The sequence below is a fragment of the Octopus bimaculoides genome, chromosome 18 (genome assembly GCF_046866305.1).
Source record: "Octopus bimaculoides isolate indiv1 chromosome 18, ASM4686630v1, whole genome shotgun sequence".
NCBI lineage: Eukaryota > Metazoa > Mollusca > Cephalopoda > Octopoda > Octopodidae > Octopus > Octopus bimaculoides.
In genome coordinates this window covers 39844234-39871733 of record NC_142945.1, presented here as the reverse complement: position 1 = coordinate 39871733, position 27500 = coordinate 39844234, and the positions used below count along the sequence as shown (strand labels likewise).

At 37.1% G+C, this 27500-nt stretch overlaps 1 protein-coding gene across 2 annotated transcripts in view; it reads left to right on the top strand.

Moving 5' to 3' along the window:
* LOC106884070 (LIM and senescent cell antigen-like-containing domain protein 1) overlaps window positions 1-26409 on the top strand; it is an 86403-nt gene extending 59994 nt beyond the window's left edge. For both annotated transcript variants that reach the window (XM_089366029.1, XM_089366028.1), the window contains exons 2-11: window positions 8557-8670; window positions 14515-14560; window positions 15701-15767; window positions 18487-18607; window positions 21938-22009; window positions 22382-22459; window positions 24307-24402; window positions 24768-24822; window positions 25680-25772; window positions 26281-26409. In XM_089366029.1, coding sequence (XP_089222155.1) covers window positions 8564-8670; window positions 14515-14560; window positions 15701-15767; window positions 18487-18607; window positions 21938-22009; window positions 22382-22459; window positions 24307-24402; window positions 24768-24822; window positions 25680-25772; window positions 26281-26337 — 792 coding nt within the window. In that variant the 5' untranslated portion in view covers window positions 8557-8563 and the 3' untranslated portion in view covers window positions 26338-26409. The remainder of the gene's footprint in view (window positions 1-8556; window positions 8671-14514; window positions 14561-15700; window positions 15768-18486; window positions 18608-21937; window positions 22010-22381; window positions 22460-24306; window positions 24403-24767; window positions 24823-25679; window positions 25773-26280) is intronic.
* Window positions 26410-27500: the final 1091 nt, after the last annotated feature.

The window sequence follows — 27500 nt, the reverse complement described above, 5'->3', positions numbered from 1 at the left end:
TTCTAGAAATATCAGCCAAATCTCTCAAATCACGTCCTACTAGCTTAGAAAAAGACAGATTGGATAATTAAGGCGACCCTTGCTTTCCTGCATATAAGGGGAAAATGTAATAGTCACAGCTGGTATGCTTGTGATCTGTTTGATTGTGCTAAACAAAGTCATTTCATCTTTTTGGACATGGTCAGCTTCATTCCATTTCAATATATTTTATAAATTTGATAATCCTGTTTAGTTTTCATTTTATCTCTTACTTGTTTCAGTCATTAGACTGTGGCCATGCTGGGGTACCACCTTGAATTTTTAGTTGAATGACTGACCACGGCACTTATTTGTTCTTTCTTTTTTACGCCTGGTACTGATCCTATCAGTCTCTTTGCCAAACCACTAAGTTATGAGGATGTACTCATACTAATACCGGTTGTCAAGTGGAGGTGAGGGACAAACACAGACTCAAAGAGAGACACACACGATAGGCTTCTTTCAGTTTCTTTCTACCAAACCCAATCAGTAGGCTTTGGTCAACCCGAGGCTATAATGGAAGACACTTGCCCAAGGTGCCACACACAATGAACCCAAAACCATGCAATTGGGAAACAAGCTTCTTATCATATAATCATACCTGTGCCTATTTAGTTGTTGTTTGTCCTCAGATCTCTTTTATGGTTGTATGGTCTTTTCATGACTTTTCTAGCATAAGAGGTTCAGGAATGGCTGTGTAGTTAAGAAGTTTACCCCCAACTATGTGATTCCAGGTTCAGTCCCACTGCATCTCAGACCAATGAAAGCTTTGTGAGTGAATTTGGTAGGTGAAAACTTAGACAGCACATCATATACATCTGTTTGTGTGTGTATGATATATAGGGTGGCCCAAAAGTAGGTTTACAGTTATCACGTAGGCATTTAATATTTCTTTTAAAGGGAGCTTGACAAAATTAACTAAATTAGCAGAGAATAATGGTTTCATATTTTTTTTTATAATTAAGATCTAAACTGCGTGGAACCTTGGGCAAGTGTCTTCTACTATAGCCTCAGGCCGACCAAAGCCTTGTGAGTGGATTTGGTAGACGGAAACTGAAAGAAGCCTATCGTATATATGTATATATATGTATGTGTGTGTCTGTGTTTGTCCCCCCAACATCGCTTGACAACAGATGTTGGTGTGTTTACGTCCCCGTAACTTAGCGGTTCGGCTAAAGAGACCGATAGAATAAGTACTAGGCTTACAAAGAATAAATCCTGGGGTCGATTAGCTCAACTAAAAGGCGGTGCTCCAGCATGGCCACAGTCAAATGACTGAAACAAGTAAAAGAGAAAGATATGAATGCGAAAGAGATAGTTGAATAACTGTAAACCTACTTTTGGGCCACCCTGTATGTTTGTATGTATTATAACATGTATGTATATATTTGTGTCACCTTGTTTTGATATCACAGGATAATTATGAATGAGTGTCACTATCATCATAAGCAGTGTCTCATGTTTCCCTATCTTCCATGGAAACATATCTGACAATGAGGAAATATTACTTTGCTTGGAAACAGGTGAGGGTTGTTGACAGGAAGGACATCTAACCATAGAAAATCTGATATTAATGAATTCCATCTGACCCATGCAGGCATGGAAAGTGGATGTTAAAACATTGATGATGATGGTGATGGTGAAAATGATAACAGATACATTCAAGAACATGCAATACACTGATGAGTTTAGTTTAACCTATATAAAGCTTAGAAGCTCCTTGTTAAAATATTACACTAGAAGCTCTCACAAAAATTATATGACATATATACCGTTTAATTATTATAAGGCCACTGTGGATTATGAAGCACTAAGCTATATTTAGCTTGTTTAGCTTATGTTTAAATCTGGCACTGTGAGCATGTTGAGCAGTTCTTTTTGGTTTAGAGCAATTAAATTCCTCAACCAATGTTTCTTTCTATGTTATTTTGAGATTGGAAAGAGTGTGTGTGTGTGTGTGTGTGTGTGTGTCTTTCTCTCTCTCTCTCTCTTTCTCTCTCACTCTCTCTCTCTCTCTCTCTCTCTCACTCTCTCTCTCTCATTCTAGCTTTTCTCTCTCTTTCTCTTGTCTTTCTGTCTTTTGCATCCCTTTCTCTTTCTCATTTCTTTCTTTCTCTTCTCTCTCTTTCTCTCTCCCATTCTTTATGTCTTTCTCATTTCTCTTATTTCTCTCTCTCTCTCTCTCTCTCTCTCTCTCTCTCCCTTTTGTTTTTCTCTTTTTCCTCTCTCTTTCTCTCTCCTTCAGTCTGTTTCTCTTTTGTTGTCTTTGAAGAAGAAACCCTATAAATATGGTAATCTCTGACATTGGTGATATTGTTGTAGTTATTGTAAATTTATATGGAAAATTGTATTTTGATTGAATATGTATAAGAGAGTGAGAGAGAGAGAGAGAGAGAAGACATGGAGAGAGAAAGAGTACGTGTGTGTGCACATGTGTAATTAAATCTGTTATTAGTTACCTGAATGATTGAACAGTGAATACATTTCCTCTACTTATATCATCATCATCATTTAACGTCCACTTTTCTATGCGCACATAGGTCAGATTTTCTACAGCTGGATACCCTTCCAGTCACCAACCCTCACCTGTTTCCAAGCCAGGTAATATATCCTCATGACCAGACATGCTTTTCATGGTAGATTGGAAATGAACAATTCCACTGCATTTCCATGTGTCCATAGTTTACACTGAGTACATCATATGGAATTTCTACCAACACTTCTTATATGTATTAAACAGGGCTATTTACCTGAAGGGATTAGCATCTTGTTTGTTTTCTTGCTAACTAAAACTTTGGTCTTTACAAAATTAACCTGAAGACACTTTGATTCCAGATTTTGTTTCCACACCTGGAATTTCATTTCTAATTTTACTACAGTTTCAGCTATAAAAACAAGGTCGTAAGTATAGAGGAGGTCTCATGGGCAACTGGTCTTAAATTCCTCTATTATGGCCTGGCACATTATGATAACTAGGAGGGGATTGACAACCAACACCTTTGTGATTACTTCTCTCTAAGGTATCTTCTTTACCCCTGTAACAGTTAACTATGATGCCGCTACAGCATTCATTGGGTATGGTCACTTCACGAACAACCTGATAAACTGTACAGGTGACTAGGCCATATTCACTTCTGCCAAATATTTTAAGCATCTTGACAGTAATTCCTGATGCACCAAGGGCTTTCTCTGTCTCCATATTCTTAATTGCTTTGTCTATAATACTACTGTCAACAAGACTGGTTGGACCTCTGTCAGGTTCACACGAGGAACGCTCTCATTCTCCCTTTCATTTTTCACATTAAGTAGCACTTTCATGCGGCTTTCTTTTCAGAATCACTAAGTGCAAGTATACCATTATCCTTCTGTACACACTTCTCTCCCACAACATCATGGTCTTTGATACACAGTCTTGTAGTTTGGAACGCCTCATACTTTTGGTCCTCAGATGGAAAAACATTAGCAAACCTCTTTTTTTCTGCTTCTCCTCTTGCTAAATAGGTCAGTCTTTTAGTTTCTCTTCTAGCTATCTAGTATAGTTTGCTTTATTTACATTCTGAATTCAGATCTGTCAAAGCCAACATTTGTCTTTTATCCTTCTGATGGTCGATAAAATAAAAAGTACTTCCATAAGAGACGTAATGCACACTGCAGACTTATATATGCACGGATAGTTTAACAGTAAGCAAGTTGGTGTGTTTACGTCCCCATAATTTATCAGTTCAGCAAAGGAGACTGACAGAATAAATACCTGGTTTCAAAAAAAAAAATAATTCCTGGGGTCGAGTCATTTGGCTACAAATTCTTGAAAGTGGTGCCCTAGCATGGCCACAGTCTAATGACTGAAACAAGTAAAAGAAAAAAAAAGAAAAATTTCTTATGTTAGAAATATTTATTTGTTTAATCCACATCCAAACTTTTCTTATTTTTATCCTCTTTCCGCATCTCTGCTCTTTTATATATTTATTTTTTTTTTACTTGCAAATTAGCTCTTAGTAATGAAGACACACCCTACTAGCCAACAAATTACTTAATTTGACAGATAGTTAATGTATTTTATAAATTAATTAATTGAATATTTTCTTTCCAGTAATTTTACTTTTACTTATCATATGCTGGTGATGATGATGATGATGATGATGATGATGATGATGATAGCGATGTTAATTTTTTTTTTTTTTTTTCTTTCTGTTCGTGGCAGGGAATATCTCCTTGACAACCACAACTTGGCTAAATACGTAGGTGTGTGTAAGTGTTTGTTATGGTTAAACAGACATTTGTATGTATCTGACTGAGTGAGTAAATACATAATGACGGTGACGGTGATGGTAATGGTATTGGTGCTGGTGGTATCAGTTGTCTGATGTTGGCATACCAACACTTAACCATAATTTATTCATATTCTATTACCAGCAAACACACACACACACACACACACACACACACACACACACACACACAAAAGCATCTTTTTAACATCCTCTTTCTAGTTGGGATAGTCATCATGGACTAAGTTCTTATTCTGAGTTACTATATATAGGCTTTGGGCTATAATAGAAAACACTTGTCCAAGGTGCCACACAGTGGGACTGAACCTGAAACCACATAGTTAGGAACGTGTATGCATACAATTGTGTTTCTGTATGTATATGTATGCGTATATATATATATATATATAGTGTGTGCGTATTTGGCTCAGCTATGTGAAATATTTGAGGATTTTTTTATTATGTCAAATCAGTTTTATAATTATTGCTGTTGTTTAGCCTCCAGGTCAGCACATAATTAGGGACCCCTGATTGAAGACATTCCATTTGTGACCATCCTTGTTTTTTTTTTCAGACAATTTGCCTTGTATGACTTTATCAAAAACATACCTCCTTAGTCTAAGATAATAGGGTGTAATTTAGACCAGTGCTACTCAAAGTGGTGGTCTGTCGACTGGTGCCAGTCTGCAAGCCATCAGCTGCTGGTACGCTGCAAGTTTCCAGAAAAGAAAGAAACATTATAAAATGCTTATGCAATATTGCATTATTTGTTTACAAAATAAATATAAGATAAAAAAGATTGTCAACTTTTATTTTATTCATTATATATATTGTTTCCGGCATAAATTAATATTACAAAGAAATATTACCAGTCCCTGGCACATTGGAAAAAAAAATGTTGGTACGCCACATCAGATAGACCTTTAGCATTCAGATTAGACCTTTAGCATTCAGATTTAGACCTTTAGCATTCAGATTAGACCTTTAGCATTCAGATTAGACCTTTAGCATTCAGATTAGACCTTTAGCATTCAGATTTAGACCTTTAGCATTCAGATTTAGACCTTTAGCATTCAGATTAGACCTTTAGCATTCAGATTTAGACCTTAAGCATTCAGATTAGACCTTTAGCATTCAGATTAGACCTTTAGCATTCAGATTTAGACCTTTAGCATTCAGATTAGACCTTTAGCATTCAGATTAGACCTTTAGCATTCAGATTTAGACCTTTAGCATTCAGATTAGACCTTTAGCATTCAGATTAGACCTTTAGCATTCAGATTAGACCTTTAGCATTCAGATTAGACCTTTAGCATTCAGATTAGACCTTTAGCATTCAGATTTAGACCTTTAGCATTCAGATTAGACCTTTAGCATTCAGATTAGACCTTTAGCATTCAGATTTAGACCTTTAGCATTCAGATTAGACCTTTAGCATTCAGATTAGACCTTTAGCATTCAGATTACTCTGTCAACTGTAATATTTGTCTATTCACATTGTTCTTTTTCTTTTATTCTTTTACTTGTTTCCATCATTTGACTGGCCATGCTGGAACACCACCTTGAAGGGTTTTAATCAAACAAATCAATCCTGGGCCTAATTTTAGCCTATTACTTGTTTTATTGTTTTTTTTTTGTTGAACTGCTAAGTTATGGGGATGTAAACACCAACAACTGTTGTCAAATGGTGATGGAGGGACAAACCCAGACACAAAGACATATATATATATATATATATATATATATATATACTATGGTCTTCTTTCAGTTTCCATCTACCAAATCCACTCACATAGCTTTGGTCAGCCCAAGGCTATAGTAGAAAATACTTCCCAAGGATGCTACACAGTGGGACTGAACCTGAAACCATTTGCTTGGGAAGCAAGCTTCTTTCCACACAACCACAACTGCACCTATTGTGAATTAACCGAATTATCTTGTAGCTTCAAACGTTTTGATGATGTGATTGTTTTACTTTTAGAAGGACATTGTAGGATAGGTGTGAGAGGCTGGATCTTACTAGTCAGTTTGAATGCTAAAGGGTTGAGAGAGATTTGGTTTCTGTTTCTGAGTTTGAATGGGAGAAGCTCCTTCAACTGGCTTGGATTTTCTAGTTGTTAGTCAACTCTAATGAAACAGACCTGTGATGAATGGTAGAATATCTTTGATTATAGATTTGCTCATTCAAGCCTGACTTGGAGCTGATTAATAACAACAACACTTATTTCTTCCAACAAGGGCTCTGCCATAATTCTCCACTGGCAGCACACAAACTTATTTGATGTTTTTACTGTGAGGTTACATGTCTACAGTGGAGGCGCAATGGCCCAATGGTTAGGGCAGCAGACTCTCAGTCATAGGATCGCGGTTTCGATTCCCAGACCAGACGTTGTGAGTGTTTATTGAACGAAAACACCTAAAGCTCCACGAGGCTCCGGCAGGGGATGGTGGCGAACCCTGCGGTACTCTTCCACCACAACTTTCTCTCACTCTTAATTCCTGTTTCTGTTGTGCCTGTAATTCAAAGGGTCAGCCTTGTCACACTGTGTCATGCTGAATATCCCCAAGAACTATGTTGAGGGTACACGTGTCTGTGGAGTGCTCAGCCACTTGCACGTTAATTTCACGAGCAGGTTGTTCTGTGGATCGGATCAACTGGAACCCTCGACGTCATAAGCGACGGAGTGCCAACAACATGTCTACCGTTTGGTACAATTTCATACCTTGATATTTATCTACAGTTAGGTGGACTATGCAGTGGTATTGTACCTGTTTACAGTTTGGTAAAACTGTTGTTTCATGCCATGGTACATATTGATAATGTGGTATGTAGTGCAAGTGTACTTCTCTATGACACTTGTTTACCTAATGGTACTTGTCTACACTTAAGGGTACAACTGTATCACCCAATGGTACCTGTCTATAGTTAGTTACTTGTGAATATTAAATGTCTTGGTCAAGAAAATGGTGCAGTGCAGGTGATGGGATTTTAACCAGTTGCTTAACCATTGAGATGGTATGCTGATGCTCTAACAAACATAACTAGTTGCTTAACAAAACATGACCGTAATCCTGAACATTTGATTAGTGATTCATTTATCAGTACTTCAGCAAGTATAGTTGATGCTGTTTTACTAATGAGATCAGAACAAGACTGAAACATGTCTAGAGTTGTGTCCCTCACTTTCTAGAAAACGAAATTGTTTTTGTAACATTGACAAAAGGCTATATATTTTTTGAGTGTTGGGATGTGGGTGTTGGAAAAAGCATAGCCTATTAAATTGACTATTATAATTCATGGTAATGGTAAAGATTTTTGTTTGTTTTTTACTTTGGTGAGATTTGAACTTGTGAGCTTACCCATGAGACACAGGACTTATTTAAACCTTAGGCAAGGGGACTGGCTCACATGACATCAGAACATGCCCGTACACTAGTGTGCCTGTTTGGGACATGTCTAAGGGCCAGCTCTTCTCCTAGTCTTCTGTGCCTTAGCTACAGCCCTTCACAGGTACCAGCACTCCAAGCCAGAGTATCTCTGAAGTAGTGGTAACTAAGGGGTAATTCCATACCCCTTAAAACTCCTGAACTCTTGGGTTGGAGCTTCACCACCAAATGCAGTTTAATGTCTTATCTAGGATACATGTATATTTAACCCTTTAGCATTCAGATTACTGTCAAATGTAAAGCTTATTTATCCAAATTGTTTTCAATTAATCATGCATTATCTTGCAGCCTCAATATTACAATGCTGTAATTGTCTTTTTAGAATGACATTGTAAGGCAGGTGCAAGAGGCTGGATATGGCTGGCTTAACCCTTTAGCATTCAGATTACTCAGTTAAATGTATTGCTTATTTATTCACATTACTTTTAATTAATCATGCATTATCTTACAGCTTCAAGATTTTGATGATGTGACAACTTATATTTTATAATGACATTGTAGGATAGGTGTATGAGACCAGGCCTGGCCAATTTGAATGTAACACGAGTAGAATATTTGGGCTGGATATGGCCAGTCTGAATGCTAGAGGGTTAATTTAATTTAACCTTATTTCTTGCCACAATGCTGGTGACTGAGTGTAACCTTTTGACTCTTTGATTAGTTAAACTGAGGAGATTTAGACCCCCCCCCTCTCTCTCTCTCTCTTTCTCTCTCTCTCTCTCTCTTTCTCTGTCTCTCTCTCTCCCTCTCTCTCTTTTCTATCAATGTAAAACAGTGAATTAAATTGACCTTCTTTGTTTTCTCTTTTACTTTACTATTTCAGTGGAGCCATGTCTATGTTAGCAAATGGTGTATGTGCAAGATGTGGAGAAGGATTCCAGTTAAAAGACCAGATTGTCAACTCAAATGATCAATCTTGGCATCCAGAATGCTTTGTGTATGTATTGACTTATTTCTTCTCTTTTTCTTTATTTTTGTCTTCTCTTTCATTTTTTTCTTTATCATCTTTTTGTCGTCTTCTTCGTCTACTTCCTATATATCTTTTGTTCTCTTTCATATATTTCTATGCCTTCTTTCATCCTTTTGTTTTCTCTCTTCTTATTGCTTCTTTGTCTTCTACTTGTCTTGTTTTCCTTATTTTCTATTCCTCTGTTTTATTTTTATTAATTTTTTTTTTTCTGTTTTCTATCTCTTCTCAATCTTAACCATACTTTAGAAATAAAATGGCTGAGTGAATAAGATAATGAGCTATTGACTCAACACCAGCACCACTTCTACCATATGTACTACTAATGGAGTCTACTCTGTTGCAAGCATACAAGGGGGTGCTGAAAAGTGCCTGGTTTTGGGTAAAAGAAAACACAAGAGGATCAGTTAGTTATGATTTTATTGAACATATTCCCCTCTCAGATTCACACACTTATTACAGCAGTTCTTCAGTTTTTCTAAGCCCTGTAAAAGAACTTCGAAAGTTGGCCCTCCAACCAGGCCTTTCACAATATCTTAAAACCAGCAACTTTTCCCCTTGAACAGACCAGGCCTCTGGTCTGAAAACCAAATTCATATCTTGAGTCGGGGAGCAACACAAAAGTCATGTTTTATGCTCTTGTCTCCCATCAGTCTTTGGGATTTCACAAAAGGGTCATTAATACTGTCCTTATTCAACTGACTAAGCCACCTACTACAGATGTTCCGTTACAGTCTTGAGTAGGACAAATGTAACAACTTTCATTAATTGTGACCTTAATAGATAGAATATCTATCTATCTATCTATCTATATATATGTATATATATTTGCAAATAGGTGTGAGAGTTTGTGTGCATGCACACACAAACATAATCATCCTCTCTTTTGATGGGATTCTGAGAGACTATTTTATGACCTGATGACCTTCCTGATGGTAACTACTTTAGCCACTACTTACAATATACAGGTGTGTGTGTGTGTGTATATATATATATATATATATATATATATATAATATATGTATATAATATATATATGTACAGATATATGTATATGTATGTATATATGCATGTCTAGTTGTCTGTATATGTATGTATGTGTGTGTGTGTGTGTGTGTGTGTATATATATATATATATATATATATATATATATATATATATATATACATATATATAATATAAAAGTACTCATATATGGAGTTATTTATTGCTAAGAGTTCTGCTAAGCAGATTTAACCCTTTAGCATTTAAACCAGCTGTATCTAGCCAAAATATTCAACCTGTTTTATGTTCAAACTCGCCAGATCTGGTCTCTCACACTAACCCTACTATATCATTTTAAAAATTAACAGTTACCTCATCAAAATCTCAAAGCTACAAAATAATGAACGATTAAATTCAAAACAATGTGAATTAACAAGCATTACTTTTGATAGAATAATGTGAAAGCTAAAGGGTTATGGGAGGACAGAAGACCAGGCAGGATTTAGGCTCAAAAGGAGTACTGTGGAGCAGATGTTTAACATTAGACTGCTCACTGAAAAACATCTGCAACACCAATCTGACCTCTGTTGAAACTTCATCAAAATAACCTGAGGTATTTCCTTCATTATTAATAGAAGTTTTATGCAGTTATCAGTCTTATAACAAAGAATAATTTTTCACTGAATTAAAAACAAATCTTCATTATGAGTCTAAAGCTGCATTATTAAAACTTCTCCAAAGAAAGAAATCTCAGCTTATAATAAATTTACTTTATTTAAATCTTGCTAAAAATTTATTTTTGTAACTTGTCACTTTCTCCTCTTGGTTACACACTTAAATGTGTGTATGTGTATATATATATATATATATATATATATGAATCTCTCTCTCTCACACACACACGCACATCTCCCGCTCTGTGAGATTGTGAGATTTGTTAGTTACCTACACTGGCATTAATATCAACTGAATAGAAAGTAACTTTGTTGCTAAAAGACACAAACAACTGGTTGTTTATCTCTTCAAACTAGTTTAAGTTCACTGATTTCAAACCAGATACACCACATTACACCCTCTTCTCTTTTCACTATAGGACTATTATCTTAAAAATGCCAATGAAAACTACTATTTTATATATGTGTATATATATATATATATATATATATATATATATATATATATATACACACACACACACACACACACACACACACACATATGTGTATTTGTCTTTCTGTCTGTGTATGTATATATGCCAGTATAGACCATAGACTTCGATTTGACTGATGATGATATATAATGTGTGTGTGTGTGTAATGAGATCAACCCTGATACCTGAGACGTGTGAGGCAAAACTGCACCAGCTGCAGTGCCACCGCCTATGAGCAGGACATGCAAATTGTGTAGCTGTGTGGTGAGAAGCTTGCTTCCCCGCTACATGGCTCTGGGTTCAGTCCCACTGCATGGCGCCTTAGGCAAGAGTCTTTTACTGTAGCTCAGGCTAACCAAAGCCTTGTGAGTGAATTTGTAGACAGAAACTGAAAGAAGCCTGCCATATATATATATATATATATATATATATATATATATATATATATATATATGTATGTATATGTGTGTCTTTGTGTTTGTTCCCCTCCACCACTTGACAACTTGATAACAATGATAGTGATGATGATGATTAATCATCATTATAGTTTTTGGTTTCACCATCCCATTTACCAACAGCATGACTTTCCACCTATACATATAATATCACCATAGCAATTGATAAAAGGAAAGGGTGACTCATCTTACAGTCTCCATATTGATGACATAATCCACTAACTCTGAGTATCACACCACATCCTTTAGGGAGTCTGTTGGTGACCAACCAACTTAAAAAGAAAAAAGATGCTATGCATAATGTGGTCCTGGATGGATGTACATCATCATCATAACGTCCCCTTTTCTTGTTCACAAGGACCCATCAGAATTTGTTGAAGCAGATTTTTCTATGGCTGGATGCCCTTCCTGTTGCCAATCCTCACCTGTGTCTCCAAAACAAGATAATATTTCCCCTTGGCTGGACGCGTTTTCACAGAAGACTAAAAACAAATGAAACCACTTGTATAATGATCGCACTCACTCCATCATGTGATGTCGAAACAAGGGCACACACACACACACACACACACACACACATATATACATATACACACATGTGTATATATACACACACATATATACATAAAAACACGCACACATATATGCACTGTGTGTGTGTATGTACACTTGGCCTTTTTTAGTTTAAATCTACCAAATCGTCTCACAAGGCTTTTGTTAGCCTGGTGCTATAGCAGAAGACACTTACCCTAGGTGCTACATTTGAAAAATGAGACAAGGTGGTCATGGTTGGATTAGCTATGATCATAAGGCTGACTAATCAGGGCTGACCTGGTCTTAAATAGCAACAACTGACTAGTATGTAAACACACACATATACATACACTGACATACATCGATATGCATTGTTTGTGGTTGTGATGGAAATGAGTCGAAAAATTCTGGTTTTTAATCTGGGATGGCCTAAGGTTGAAGACTCCCTGGTGATTGAAGAATTTGGTGGTGCTGCTGCTGCTTAATCATTAAATTATTATATTTTACTTCTCAGAGCTCTCAATCTTACTTGCTCTGGTTAATTCTTTGAGAGCAAACAGCAACCTGTCGTCAGAGGTCTCACAGAGTCTCTTTCCATGAATATTAAGACTTCGTACCAAGATGTTAAGTATTGTGGATGACACCTAACACCCAAGTACCAATCTCAAAATTCTTGCTGTCCCCAATATAGCAGTTTTTTGAGCATGCTCTAGGGTCTATTCTTATGTCAGGACAAGTGTATCTAATAATCCTAGTATTTGTCAACACAATCAGTACTATAATAATGAAACACACACACACACATATGTATACATACAAGTACATACATTCATACATATACATAGTCACATCTTATATGCATACACACAAACTTCCACATTCTCATTCACTCATTCATATGTATATATGTATGTATATATATATATATATACATATATATATATATATATATATATATATATATATATATATATATATATATATATATATATATATATGAGTGGGTCTGTGGTAAGAAGTTTACTTCCCAACCACATTGGTTCTGGGTTCTGTTCCACTGCATGGTACCTTGGGCAAGTGTCTTCTACTATAGCCTCGGGCTGACCAAAGCTTTGTGAGTGGATTTGGTAGATGGAAACAGAAAGAAGCCCATCGTATATGTGTGTCTGCGTGTGTCCCCTACCATTGATTGACAACTGTTGCTGGTGTGTTTACATCCCCTGTAACTTAGCAGTTCAACAAAAGAGACTCATAGAATAAGTACCAGGCTTACAAAGAATAAGTCATGGAGTCAATTTGTTCGGCTAAAGGCAGTGCTCCAGTGTAGTCACAGTCAAATGACTGAAACAAGTAAAGGACTATATACGCACACTGCATCACATTCACATAAACATACATACACTCACACATTCATGTATACACACTGACACACTCACATACGCACTGCATGACACTACTGAAACAATCTACTAAATTCCTGTTTTTCATGGAAATGATGGTTGGGTGGCCGAGTGGATTAAAAACAGGGGAGGCAAATCACTGTGTTTAAACCTTTTGACTGCGTTATTAAATTTCATAATCATTCTCGTAATGATGTTAATTATCCACCAAAAAATAGTTTTTTATTTTCTGCTTCTGCAATCCTTTTACAGGATTTTATGAAGGTATAGTTTTCATATCTACAACTAAAAGTTCTCAATTCTTACTCTGTAAAGAGAAATAAATATGTGAGAAATTTAAGAGAATTTGAAAAATTGTCTTTGTAAAATGTGTCACTTGAAGCATCTCTGCTTCTCACAGCATAAGGATAGATTCTTTCAAAACTGTGAGGTAAAACTACTTTATACTGTTAACAATAATAAAATATATATCTGCTTGTCATATTCAAGAAGTGAAGAGAATTAAATTACTTGTAAACTTTTTAAGCTTTTCCAAGTAAACAATATTTTGGGAAACACAAGCATAGGACTGCACCAGCTGAGGTGCCATTTCCTATGAACAGAACAGGGTCTTAGGGACATAAAGAAAACATGCATTGTGCAAGACCAGAGCCAACCCCTTACCATCAGTCCCTACAGACCACCAGTGCCCAACTTGCAGCCAAGCCTAGTGAGCATGCATCACTGATTGGCCGCAGCCGGACACATCGTATATGCCAGTGGAGAACACAGACTTTGAAGGATGATGATATATAATGTATGTGTATATATATGAAGAGATCAACCCCAATACCTGGGAAACACAAGCGCAAGACTACCCTGCCTGGCAAAACTGCACCAGCTGAGGTACCACCTCATATGAAGAGAACAGGAGTGTATGGGGCACAAAGGAAAGACGAACTGTGCAAGACCACAGCCTACTCTTTGCCTTCAGTCCGTGCAGACCACAAGTGCCTGACCTGCAACTAAACCTATTGAACATGCATTGGCCTGGTCGGCCACAGCTGGACACATCGTACCCCATCTTCTCCCATGTGGTGCCCTTAGTTATTGTCGACAACTAAAAACGAAAGAATGAGTATATATGTGTGTGGTTGCATGTATGTATGATATTAATAAAAAAAGTGAGATGGAAGTGTGTGCATGTGTGTGGGAGGCTCATTAATATTTGTTGGGGTGAAGAACTGTTGGTTATCTGATTGTTGTTTGAGAACCACTCTACTAGATTATTTTTTTCTTTCTATTCCTCAGGTGTGCCCAGTGTTTCCAGAGCTTTCCAGGAGGGATTTTTTATGAGGTTGGTATATTGACCTTTCATCTTCATCATCAACATTTTCATTTTTATCTTCATTATCATCATATTTTTACCATCGTCGTCATTTAATGTCTGCTTTCCATGCTAGCATGGGTTGGACGATTTGACTGAGGACCGGTGAACCAGATGGCTACACCAGGCTCCAATCTGATTTGGCAGAGTTTCTACAGCTGGATGCCCTTCCTAACGCCAGCCACTCCGAGAGTGTAGTGGGTGCTTTTACGTGCCACCGGCATGAAGGCCAGTCAGGAGGTACTGGCAATGGCCACGCTCGAAATGGTGTATTTTACATGCCACCTGCAAAGGAGCCAGTCCAGCAGTACTGGCAACGAACTTGCTCGAATGTCTTTTCATGTGCCCAATTGCTAGGAAGGCGACGTTGGTAACGATCACGCTCAAATAGTGCTATTTAAATAGTGCCGGACAAAATGCTTAGTGACATTTCATCCATCTTCACATTCTGAGTTCAAATTCTGCAAAGGTCAATTTGCCTTTCCTCCTTTTGGGGTTATTAAATATAAGTACCAGTTGAGTACTTGGGTCGATGTAATCGACTAATTCTTTCCCAAAAAATTTCAGGCCTTGTGCCTATAGTAGATAGGATTATTATTATTATTATTATTATTATTATAGTAGTAGTAGTAGTAGTAGTAGAAAGGATTATTATTAAAAATGTTGTTGTACATTTTTAATATTTTATTTCTCACTGATAAAGTGTCCTGATCGAAATGTTAGACTTCTCTTCTTAATTCAACTTTGTGGGTTTAAGACATCATCACTGCTCTCGCAATGTTGTGGGTTCAATCCCTGAACTGGGTGCTGAGTCATACCTTTGATGAAGGCACTTCATTTCACATTGCTCCAGTTTACTCAACTCTCTCTCTCATTCACCAGTAAGTCACTTTCTCAAGGGTGGGAGGGTCAAGAAGTTGTGTATGTCTACTTGCAACTACATAGGCACCCTAAACAATTAACAAAAATATGATATTTAAAACCAGGTCACACTCACTTGCAAGTGATAGCTATAGTATATATATATTTGCTAAAAACAGACAACACACCATCTCTAGTTTTCCTTGGAGTCTACTGTTTCATTTTAGTATTGACATTGTTTATTTTCAGTTTGAAGGCCGGAAATACTGTGAACATGATTTCCACGTTCTATTTGCACCATGTTGTCAAAAATGTGGTAAGTATTGACATTTCTTATTGGAACGAATCAATGTAGTTATTAATAAGAAGGGTTAAAATTAATGCATGCAAAATTTTACAGCTCTAGCATCACTGTTTTATACTTGGCCTATGAACTTTCCAACCCACCCTCAAACATCTTGAATTGATAAATTTCCCAATCAAAATCATAAAAACCACTTCTGACACACGTTCTATAACAGCATCCTCTCTCTCTCCATACACTGCAGATTTCCACCATTTTCTCTCCTTTTAAAAAAGGCAAGATAAAAAAGCATGAGGTTTCGGTAATGTTCATTTTGGTTCTCCATTTCCAGAGTAATCCCAAGCACACAAAATACAACTTTTCTTATTGTAAGTTCATCTTGAACTGGAATTTATAGCCAACCCAAAATATATATATATATTTATATATCGCTAACCATTACACATTTTTTTTCTCTTGTTGTTTCTTTCTGTGCTCCTTTCTGTGGAAGAGCGTAGGCTCGAAACGTTAAAGACTTTTTCTATTCCCGAGCGTTATACTAATAAATCTGTTTGTTTTCTACACCACCTGTCTTCGTCTGTTGTTTTTTGTGAATTCTCCTTATATATATATATATATATAAATAATGTGTGTGTACATGTGTAAATGTGCATAAATGTTTTGTTTGTTACCATTTGAGTGAAATGACAATGATGTTTTCATTGCTTGTGGATATTATGGCTGTTCACTCTGCAGATTTGATGACCTGTGGAAGGAAAAAAAAACCTTACTTGAAGAAACAGGTGAAGTTTGGTAACAGGAAGAGCATCCAGTTATAAAATCCTACTTCAAAATCAATTCCAATTCAAGCCATCTAGTTTGAATGGGAATTGATTTTTGAGGCGGTTTTCTGAGACATCTGGAAAATAAGTCCTGGAGTTGATACATTTGACTAAAAATTCTTCAAGGTGGTGCCCCAGCATAACAACAGTCTAATAACTGAAACAAGTGAAAGATAAAAGAAGATAAGTTCTGGAGTTGATTTGCTCGTCTAAAACCCTTCAAAACTATATCTCAGCATAGCTACAATCCATTGATTGAAACAAATAAAAGATATGTGATAAAATGTACTGTACACATGAAATTTAAATGCTGATATCGGATAAATAGAATATAAATAGAATTGAAGGCACACATCAAGTGAGACTTGAAATCACAGCTGATAATTTGTTGCCAGCAAATAATTTGGGTCTCATCTGGCATACCTTTTTGCTTTCTTTTTCTGTTTTAATTTTTTGTTATTTATAAAATCTTATCTCTCCTACTATCCAGTTTTGCATTTGATTGAACAACCAATGATGGAGTATCTACATGATTGCTCAGTTTGCTAGAAACTGCAGCTAAATCTCCTTCAAAATCACACTGTTATAGTTTAAATAACAAAAAAGAGAAAAGAAAACAGTACATGTTGAATAATGTGATCCTAATCAACATGATTATTGGGAAACGAAAACGATGGGATGGTTGTATCTGGAATACCTCTGTGTGTGTGTGTGTGTGTGTGCAGGAGTAGCTGTGTTGTTAAGAAACTTGCTTCCCAACAATGTGGTTTTGGGTTTAGTCCTCTTGCATGACACCTTACACAAGTCTGGCAAGTGTCTTCTACTACAGCTCTGGGCCAAGCAAAACCTTGCGAGTGAATTTGAAAGAAGGAAACTGTAACAAACCTATTGTATGTATGTATATATGTATACAAGGGGTAGTCAAAAATTATCTGCACTTTTGCCATAACATATCTTTATTATTGTCACACTGCCTTCTGTGTGTGCTTATAGTTGGTACCGTTGTGGTCACATGATGGAAGTTTGAGCCCGGTTACGCCATTTTTCTGTCTGGTTTTACAGTGTAAGCATGGCCACTCCACTGGCAATTTGCACCAAAGAAGAACAAAGAGCAGTGATCTAATTTCTCTGGTGGAAAGGTGTGTCAGGTGCTGAAATTCGTCGGAGGCCTTTAGCACAATATGGGGACAGAGCACTACTGTGTATAAGTGTGTCTGAATGGATCGAGAAGTTTAAAAGTGGCCAGACAAGCATGACACACAAAGAGGGAGCAGGACGCCCACTGGAAATTAGGGACCCCTGGTCTTTGTTAAGGCATCTATCAAGGAGAAAGCTAACTTGTATATAAAACTCATTGATTTACTGAGATGAATTTCTTGCACTTTGCTTGTCTCCGGGCTTCTTGGTATTGCTAATGAGAGTTGTTGTGGTGTTGTGCAAGCCACACTTAACTTCAAACTCTTGAACAGACATTGCTGATATTACATGTCAGCAATGGTCCCTGTCATGGGGTCATGTGATGGTTGTAAATAAGTATCTCATCAACAAGTGATGTTTATTTCAAGTCTTTTGTAAAAACTTGTCTGGCCATGGGGAAATATTACCTTGTGAAATTAGTGAGAAGGGCATCCAGCTGTAAAAAAATCTACCTCAGTGAATTCTATCTGAATTCCACACAAGCATAAAAAAGTGAATGTTAAAGTTGTAATGATAATGATGCTATGCACCCCCCCCCTCTCTCTCTCTCTCTCTCTCTCTCACACACATATGCGCTCACATGCACATACACACATGAAATCATAGTTTCTTCACTGTAATGGTGGGTTTTCTCCAATATGATAATATATCTTTCTGTAACTCTATACAATATCTCTTTGTAATTCTATTTTCCAATTTTCTCATTTTCCTAGGTGAATTCATTATCGGCCGTGTGATAAAGGCTATGAATAACAGTTGGCACCCTGAATGTTTCCGTTGTGAACTGTGTACTGGACCTCTTGCTGATACAGGTTTCATGAAACTTGCAGGAAGGTAAGGTGGTGCTTTTAAACACTGGCATGTAGCTTTAATCATTTAATCACATGACTAATTTTCAATTCATTACACTATGTAGCACAGTTTTTGTCCTTGGTTAGCAACTGTTATTTCCTATTTGTTTACCCCTAGAAAGTATGAAAAATGGTTAATATTTCCTTCAAACTTTGCTTTTGTTACAATATTTATTGAAATCCCAAAGAATCTCTCTCAACACATGGCTATAATGCTCCCCTAATGTTCCTGCTCATGATCAGAGATGCACATATTGTCAACCACTAAGGGACATGCTCAAGAAGCAAATCTGCGGTATTGAGCAGAACATTTGCTATAACAATATTTCTGCTTCAGCAACTCTGCTGAAATGTAATGGAAAATAGGTCAGTTTCAAAACATTGATGTACTAGTTACAAAAGCAAAGTTTGAAGGGAATAGTAGTCATTTCCTCTGATTTTTTAATAAAAGCAAATAGGAAATAACACTTACTAACCAAAGACAGAAAAAAAAATGAACATTTTTTTCCAGTGTTATTGGGTTTTTACCTTGTGGAGTGAGAAGTTTCCATGTCAGAAATTTTAGATCATTTTAGTATATCTGAAAGTGGAGAGATAGCCAAGTTCAATAGACTGTCAGGCAGCGAACTATAAACAAAGGAGATTTGATGTAGATACAAAATAGTAATAGCTTGTTACATGCACTGCTTTGTATCTAGGGTCAAGACGGTCTAATTTGCGGTCTAAGTTTTTTTGTTTTTTTTTTACCTATTTCATGAAGGAAATAAGGAATTTGCTTGTGGCCCTTTATTTACTTTTTTTTCAAAGCTCCTGAAACTGATGAAAGGAAGAGAGCAGGTTATCCTCAAACTGGAGACCTAGCCAAAATGCTTGTTACAAAAGTACCCAATGGCAATGTGGTAGATGTTAAACTAGGCAATGGTTTAACCCTTTTTATACCAACCTACCTGACTCCACCTCATGTTCTATGATGCAAACTTCCTGATTTAATGTGATCTAAAGGTCAATCTCAAAATGCTGAACCTTACAAAGGAGATGACAGAGGAGAGAAGATATATGGCACATTGTGTTGTACTTGTGAAGACCTGCCCACCACAACAGAATCAAGATCCTTAAACCAAGATGCCATGTAAAAAGCACTAGTGATGGCGCCACGTAAGAAGCACCCAATACATTCTGTAAAGTGGTTGGTATTAGGAAGGCCATCCAGCCATAGAAACCAAGCCAAAACAGACTATGGAACCTGGTGCAGCTCCTGGCTTTGCCAGTTCCTGTCAAGCCCCAATCCATGCCAGCATGGAAAACAGACAATGATGTATTAAAGCCTTCCATCAAAATTTCAGTTTATACATAAATAAATGCAACATCATCATCATCATTTAACTCTGTTGTCCATGCTAGCAAGCTGGGGAGCTGCATCAGATTCCAGTCTGATTTGACACAATTTCTACAGCTGGATATCCTTCCTAACATCAACCACTTCACAGAGTGTGCTGGATGCTTTTGTGGAGTACAGGTCTTCTTGAGTGTATGAAGCAGTGTATTTTAACAGAAATTGGTAACAAAAGGGTTAGGAAGTTTGTATCTTAGAACTGAGGATAGCTTCACGTGGGTTTGTAAGCGTCAGCTTAGAATGTTTGGTCATGCTGCTTGATTTTCTGAGATGGCTGCTGCATACTGTGTTCTCTTCTATGAGAATCCATCTAGGGTGATGACACACGTTGGCTGTCCACATACCTCGTAGTTATGGCAGTGAGGAAGTATTTCACAGAGATGGGAACTGACTACAACACTGCTCAGAGGGTTGCCCCGGATAACCAAAGCAGATGCTGAAAAATGGTGGATGCATTGACATGCTGCAATGGCGCATACCCCCATACCTGACTTGATCTGGTAACAAAAGGGCTGAAGTTATCTGAATTAAAACCTTTGATCCAAAGTTTAATTTTAATTTATGATTCAAACAACAGTTTAATAATGACAAAGTTATTTTACTAAATTCTTTGTTATTTTGAAAATTAATTGACTTAAAGGTAATGTATTTTAGCAGAAATATGGCAACACTACCTCTTGAACTTCCTGCTTAGCAGGGCCAAAAGTGTTGGCGCTCTGGAATCTCCTCCCTGCTCATTTCTTTGCTGCAGATGCATCTTGCAACAAATTTAAGCAGAACATTAACAGCATTAATCTCAGCAGTCTCGGAAGACACTTACTCACATTGCCATGCAGTTGGCCTGAACATGAAAGCACATGGTTGGGAAGCAAACTTCTTAACCACAGAACCATAAAATTATGATATTATTATATTCATTTAAAAATAATAAAGCTTTATTACATTGTTTTATATTTTTTCTTAAAATCTTGTCTTATACACATCTCTAATTTTAATCTTGATTTTGGTGAAAAAATTGCAGGATATTTTACAGCAAGTACTGATAATAGAAATCATATTCCTCCACAGTATTGCTTGCTTACTCATGCTCGTTTGATGGGGCTGGGGTCATCCCAGGTTAGTGGTCCCAGAGATGCTATCATGCATAGAGTTGACCAGGTCCATCAGTGCTCTGCATCACAGGCAGTCCTATGCCAGCCCCTTGTCGTAGTGAGGGGGCTTGTGTTTATCATACATCCAACAGAGCATTACCGCCTGGAGCTTTGCTCCTGGTAGAGCCACCCTAGATGGACCAGTCTCCTGAGAGGGTTCCAGACTAACAGTGACCCACAGCACATCAGCTCATCACCCATGATGGCAGCCCTATCCTCCAATTATTCTGTGGAAAACCAACAACCCGCCCAGATGTACCCTCAACCTGTTATGACGCTAACCAGAAAAATCTAGAGTGTCCACAATATTCATAATTATAAATTACATTGTGCTTCTGCACTTTACAACAGAGAAATTCACACTTGTTTACAACTACATGGCTAAGGCCATGATAGAAGCTTGTATGCTGTGGCTTTGTTCCAACAATTCTATTATCAAGTTAACTCTTTTGATACCAACCTGCCTGAGACTACCCCTGCTTCTGTGATGCAAATTTCTTTGTTTTAAAGTTATCTAAATTAAAACCTTCCATCAGAAGTTGATGTTAGTTTATGTTCCAAACACTAACTTAATAATGAAAAGGTTATTTTACTAAGTTAATTGAAACAAAGACAGTGTATTTCAATGTAAATATGATAATAAAAGGGTTGAAGTATACTTAATATACAGCAATTATTTCATTCTTTTATGTCTCACATTTTCAAAAATTGTTCTTATGTCTTACAAATGATATATCATTAATACTGTATTATTTCGATTCTTCCTCAGAGCTCTGTGTCGTGATTGCCATGCTAGAGAAAAAGCCAAAGGTCTTGGAAAATACATCTGCCATAAATGCCAGTAAGTACAACTACTGTTTCTATTAACATTTCTAAGATAAGTCATTGTTGTTCACTCTTCTTATTAAACTGGAACTGTCAGTGGTAGTGTATTGGTGGTGGTGGTGACGGCAACTGTTGGTAGCAGTGGTAATCAATTCCTAACCTTCTGAAAATTATTTTGTTGTGTCTAGGGAGAGTCATTATGCCAATATTAACACATGCACTAGTTCAATTCCACTTCTTTATTAGTCAGTTGGTTAAATGTCCCAACTTACTAATCACTTGTTTGTTTGTTTTTTGTTTTGTTAAGGTTCTTGTTGCTCTTTGCAAGCTTTTTAATGCCTTTTCTCAGAAACGAAGTTGAAAATTATTTCTTACTTTAAAATTTCAGCTCTATTATTGAGGAAGGCCACATCAAGTTCAAGGAAGAAGCCTACCATCCATACCATTTCAACTGCAAGAGTTGTGGGTAAGTGACTTTAATTACCTTTGTTTCATTCTAGAGCAGGCGTGGACAAACTTTTTTCAAGAAGTAGGCTGCATGAGACATGGCTCATCGTCAGGCAGACCTCACTACTAAAGAAGATTCAAAGTAATTTTTCATTAGGCACGTCATACAGAAGTCATGAGGTTGCACTTTGCCCACGACTGTTCTAGAGTTTAAATCTACATATAGAGAAATATGTTGGGCAGTCTAGGCCTTGAGTGAGTTTTAAAGTTTAAACAGGAGCAGACAATTTAAAATTAAATCAGTTTTGTTCGTGTAGGAGTGGCTGTTTGGTAAGTAGCTTGCTTACCAACCACATGGTTCTGGGTTCAGTCCCACCGCGTGGCACCTTGGGCAAGTGTCTTCTACTATAGCCTCGGGCCGACCAAAGCCTTGTGAGTGGATTTGGTAGACGGAACCTGAAAGAAGTCCGTCGTATATATGTATATATATATATATTTGTATGTGCGTGTGTCTGTGTTTGGCCCCCCAACATCGCTTGACAACCGATGCTGGTGTGTTTAGGTCCCCGTCATTTAGTGGTTCGGCAAAAGCGACCAATAGAATAAGTACTAGGCTTACAAAGAAGTCCTGGGGTCGATTTGCTCGACTAAAGGCGGTGCTCCAGCATGGCCACAGTCAAATGACTGAAACAAGTAAAAGAGTATGTAAACCCTACTGGGGTATTTAGGTATGTTCCTTTATACCCTACATTCCTATTCTACTGAGGCTGACTTTCGTCTTTCAGCTTTCTGGGTTTGGTGAAACATGTACCAGTAATGGAGTGTGATCATTTCAGTTGCTTATTCCTCTCCCACTAACAATTTGTGCTTGTGTTCCTCTATAAAGAGCACAAGACAACTTGCACCTGACTCCACTAATTGATAAGGTCTTGGAATGTAAGGGGACGTAACTCAATTCTGCTATTCTATTTTTCACATAAAAATAAGACAACTTGCACCCGACTCTGTTTTACTTTCAGTCAATGGTTTTTTTCTTTGTCTTGCAAGTTGCTTGGCAACCCCACCAGTGCAAATGCCACAACGGAAAGCATCCAGTACACGTTGTGAAGTGTTTGGCATAAAGGAGGACATTCCAGCCATAGAAATCATGCCAGAGCAGACACTAGAGCACAATGCAGTCCTTGGGCCCATTGGATCCTGTTAAACCATCCAATCCATGGAGGTGAAATGGCAAAATCATTTGCATGCCGGACAAAATGCTTAGTGACATTTCATCCATCTTCACATTCTGAGTTCAAATTCTGCAGAGGTCAATTTGCCTTTCCTCCTTTTGGGGTTATTAAATATAAGTACCAGTTGAGTACTTGGGTCGATGTAATCGACTAATTCTTTCCCAAAAAATTTCAGTAGGGAAGATGGGCGTTAAATGATGATGGGATATTTTCAGTTTCCAGTTACCTAATACACTCACAAAGCTTTGATCAGCCTAAGGCTATAATAGAAGACACTTTCTCTTTGTGCCATAGAGTGAGAATGCACCTGAAACTATATGGTTGAGAAGTGAACTTCTTAACATAAAAGCCATGCTTACACTGGGAACTGAAATTTGTATGTTGAGCTAAAAAGATATTGTGAATTTAAATCAATTAATTAATTACTTATTGTCAAACCAACAAGGAAGCGTCTAAATGTTACATCTCATGTTCCGCGAATTGATAATGACTCGGAATGTAAGGGGACGTAACTCAATTCTGTTATTCTGTTTCTCACAAAAATTTATTTAATCGACAAAACCTGACATTGAACCAGGGGCCTTTTAGATTAGGATCTTTGTTATAATTAATTTATTTTTGCTTTTTTTTTCAGTGTTGAACTAACTGCTGATGCACGAGAGAAGAATGGTGAGCTCTACTGTCTGCGGTGTTATGACAAGATGGGAATACCAATCTGTGGAGCCTGCAGGTAGATCATTTCAACAGCATCATTATCGTCATCACCATTTTATTCATGCTCATTAAATATCATTATAACCTTCATATTTATCATCATCATAATATTCATTATCATCGCTTAAACAAAATCACTATTATCACTGACATAACATTGTTTTCACCAACATCGTTTTCATTGGTGTCATTGTAATTATGGCCATTGCCATCAGTATTGTCGTCATTGTAATTGCTGTCATTGTCATCATCATCATAATCATCATTGTCATCATCATCATCATAATCATTGTTTCATCATCGTAATCGTCATTGTCATCATCATTATCATCAACGTTGTCATCATCATCATCATTATAAACCTTTTTCTCTTTATTTCAGACGACCAATAGAAGAGAGAGTTATAAATGCTTTAGGTAAATACTGGCATGTTGAGGTTAGTAGAATCGGTTGTTGGTTTTATTTTGTTCTTTGTTCGAGTCACTTCACCCCCACTATTGCACCACCCCTGCCATCTCACTCCCCTACCATCTAATTCTCTTACCAGCTCATCCCTCATTCCACATCACCCTCTCCAGCTCACACCCTCATCCTACCTGCCATCTCCTCTAAGTTGACTCAATGACATGTTACAAATACCGTAGTACTAAATTGTACTAATATACTGCAGTAATAATATTAATATTCTAAAGGCTGTGAGCTGGCAGAATCGTTAGCACTTCGGGCAAAATGCTTAGTGGTATTTTGTCTGTCTTTATGTTCTGAGTTCGAATTCTGCTGTGGTCGACTTTGCCTTTCATCCTTTCAGGGTTGATTAAAATAAGTATCAGTTGAACACTGGGGTCAATGTATTTGACTTATCCCCTCCCCCGAAAATTGCTATCCTTGTGCCAAAATTTGAAACCAATATTCTATACTACTTATTGTGTGCGTGTGTGTCTTTCAGCAACAATTGTAAATGAGTGTCACTATTAAACATGCTGTACCATTTGTTTCCAATATTACATAAAAACATGTCTGGCCATGAAGGAAATATGGCTCTAGAAAATCTTCAACAAATTCCATCTGACCCATGCAAACATCATGGAAAAGTGGACATTAAAACAGTGGGGGGAAGTATGATAGTTGATGATGATTGATGGTGACTGATGATGACTGAAGGTGATTAAAACTGTAGTAATGTACTGTGGTAATAATACTGGACTGAGCCTACTACTATTACTACTGATTCTGATACTGCTGCTGCTGCTATTAAAATTAGTGACTTAATTCCTTTTCTGTTTTACTTTACAGCACTTTGTCTGTGCGAAGTGTGAGAAACCATTTTTGGGCACCAGATATTATGAGAAGAAGAATATGGCTTACTGTGAGATACATTATCATCAGGTAGGTGTACTTGTTGTTGTTTAGTCCCAGGTTAGCCCTCATCCAGCAAACTTATGGTCGGATAACTAGAGGTATATATATAGAGGCATATAAAGTTGTTACAGTATACATATTTGTCCTAGTTCTCTCTGCTCTAAGTTCAAATAATGCCGAGGTCAATTGTACCTTTCATCTTTTCAGAGTGATTAAAAGTAAGTACCAGTTAAATACTGAGGTCCAACTAAGCCTCTCTCTCTTCAAAATCACTGGTCTCATTCCAAAATCAGTGCACACAGGACAAAATGCTTAGTGATATTTCTTCCAGTTCTTTTTGTTCTAAGTTCAAATGACATCAAAGTCAACTTTGCCTTTTATTCTTTCAAGGTCAATAAAATACATACCAGTTGAGCACTAGGATTGCTATAATTGACTTACCCCCTTCCCCCAAAATTTCAGGCCTTGTGCCTGAAGTAGAAAGGATCGTCCTCATGATTATTATAATTAATAACATTATTATTTTCTTTTGCAGCTATTTGGAAATATTTGCTTCGTTTGTAACAATATTGTAGCTGGAGACGGTAAGTAGATTGTGCTTCAATACAGAACATAATAAATGAATTAATTAATTAATCCACTCACATTTTTGGTGTGTCATGCACTGTTATGCAAATTAGATAGACCAGTTTAGCTGGGTTTGTATACACTGTAGCCATAAGTTTATAACCTCTCCTTGGACAGATGATCAATCCTATTTTACCTACATATGGAGGAATGAAATATGTAGTATAAACAGGTGCAAGTGTTTCCGTGTGGTAAGGAGATTGTTTCTCAACCCCTTGGTTTATTCCCACTGCATTTCACTTTGGGCAAGTATCTTCTGCTATATCCCCAGGCTGGCTGAAGTCTTGAGAGTAGATTTGGTTGATTAAAACTGAAAGAAGCCCATCATGTGTGTATGTTTATTACTGTTTCCTTGCCTTGACATCACATGATAGTTGTGAGCAAGTGTCAATGTCATGCAAATGTTCTTCATTCCCAATTCTCTGTGAACACATGTCTGGTCATGGGAAAATATTACCTTATTTGGAAACGGATGAAAGTTAGTGATAGGATGGGCAACAAGCTGTAAAAAATCCACTCAACGAAATAACGTCTGACCCATTCAAGTGTGGAAAATGATGATTGTAAGCTCTTTGTCTAAATTTCCACAAGGTTAAGTATATTTAATCATCATCTTAAGTACTGTGGTCAATTTGTTCAACTGAAAAATTCGAAAATGGTGCCCCTTCATGGTCACAGTCCAATGACTGAAACAAGTAAAAATTAAAAGCTAACATCCACTTTTCCATGTTTGCATGGGTCATGTAGAATTCATAGCCGGATGCCCTTCCTGTTGCCAACACACATCTGATTTCAAGTAAGATAATATTTCCCTTTGGTTAGGTATTTTTGCATGGAAGATTGGACACTCCTTTACATCTTTCACTTGATGTCAAAACAAAACTTCACACACACACATATACATACTCACCAGGTATGACTAGGTGCAGACATGGCTACATGGTCAAGAAATTTGCTTCCTGACCACATGGTTTTAGGTTCATTCCTGCTGTGTAGCACCTTGGCTGTGTCTTCTTCTCTTACCTCAGGCCAATCAAATCTTTGTGAGTAGATTTAGTAGACAGAAACTGGAAGAATCCTGTCATATATATATATATATATATATATATATATATATATATATATATA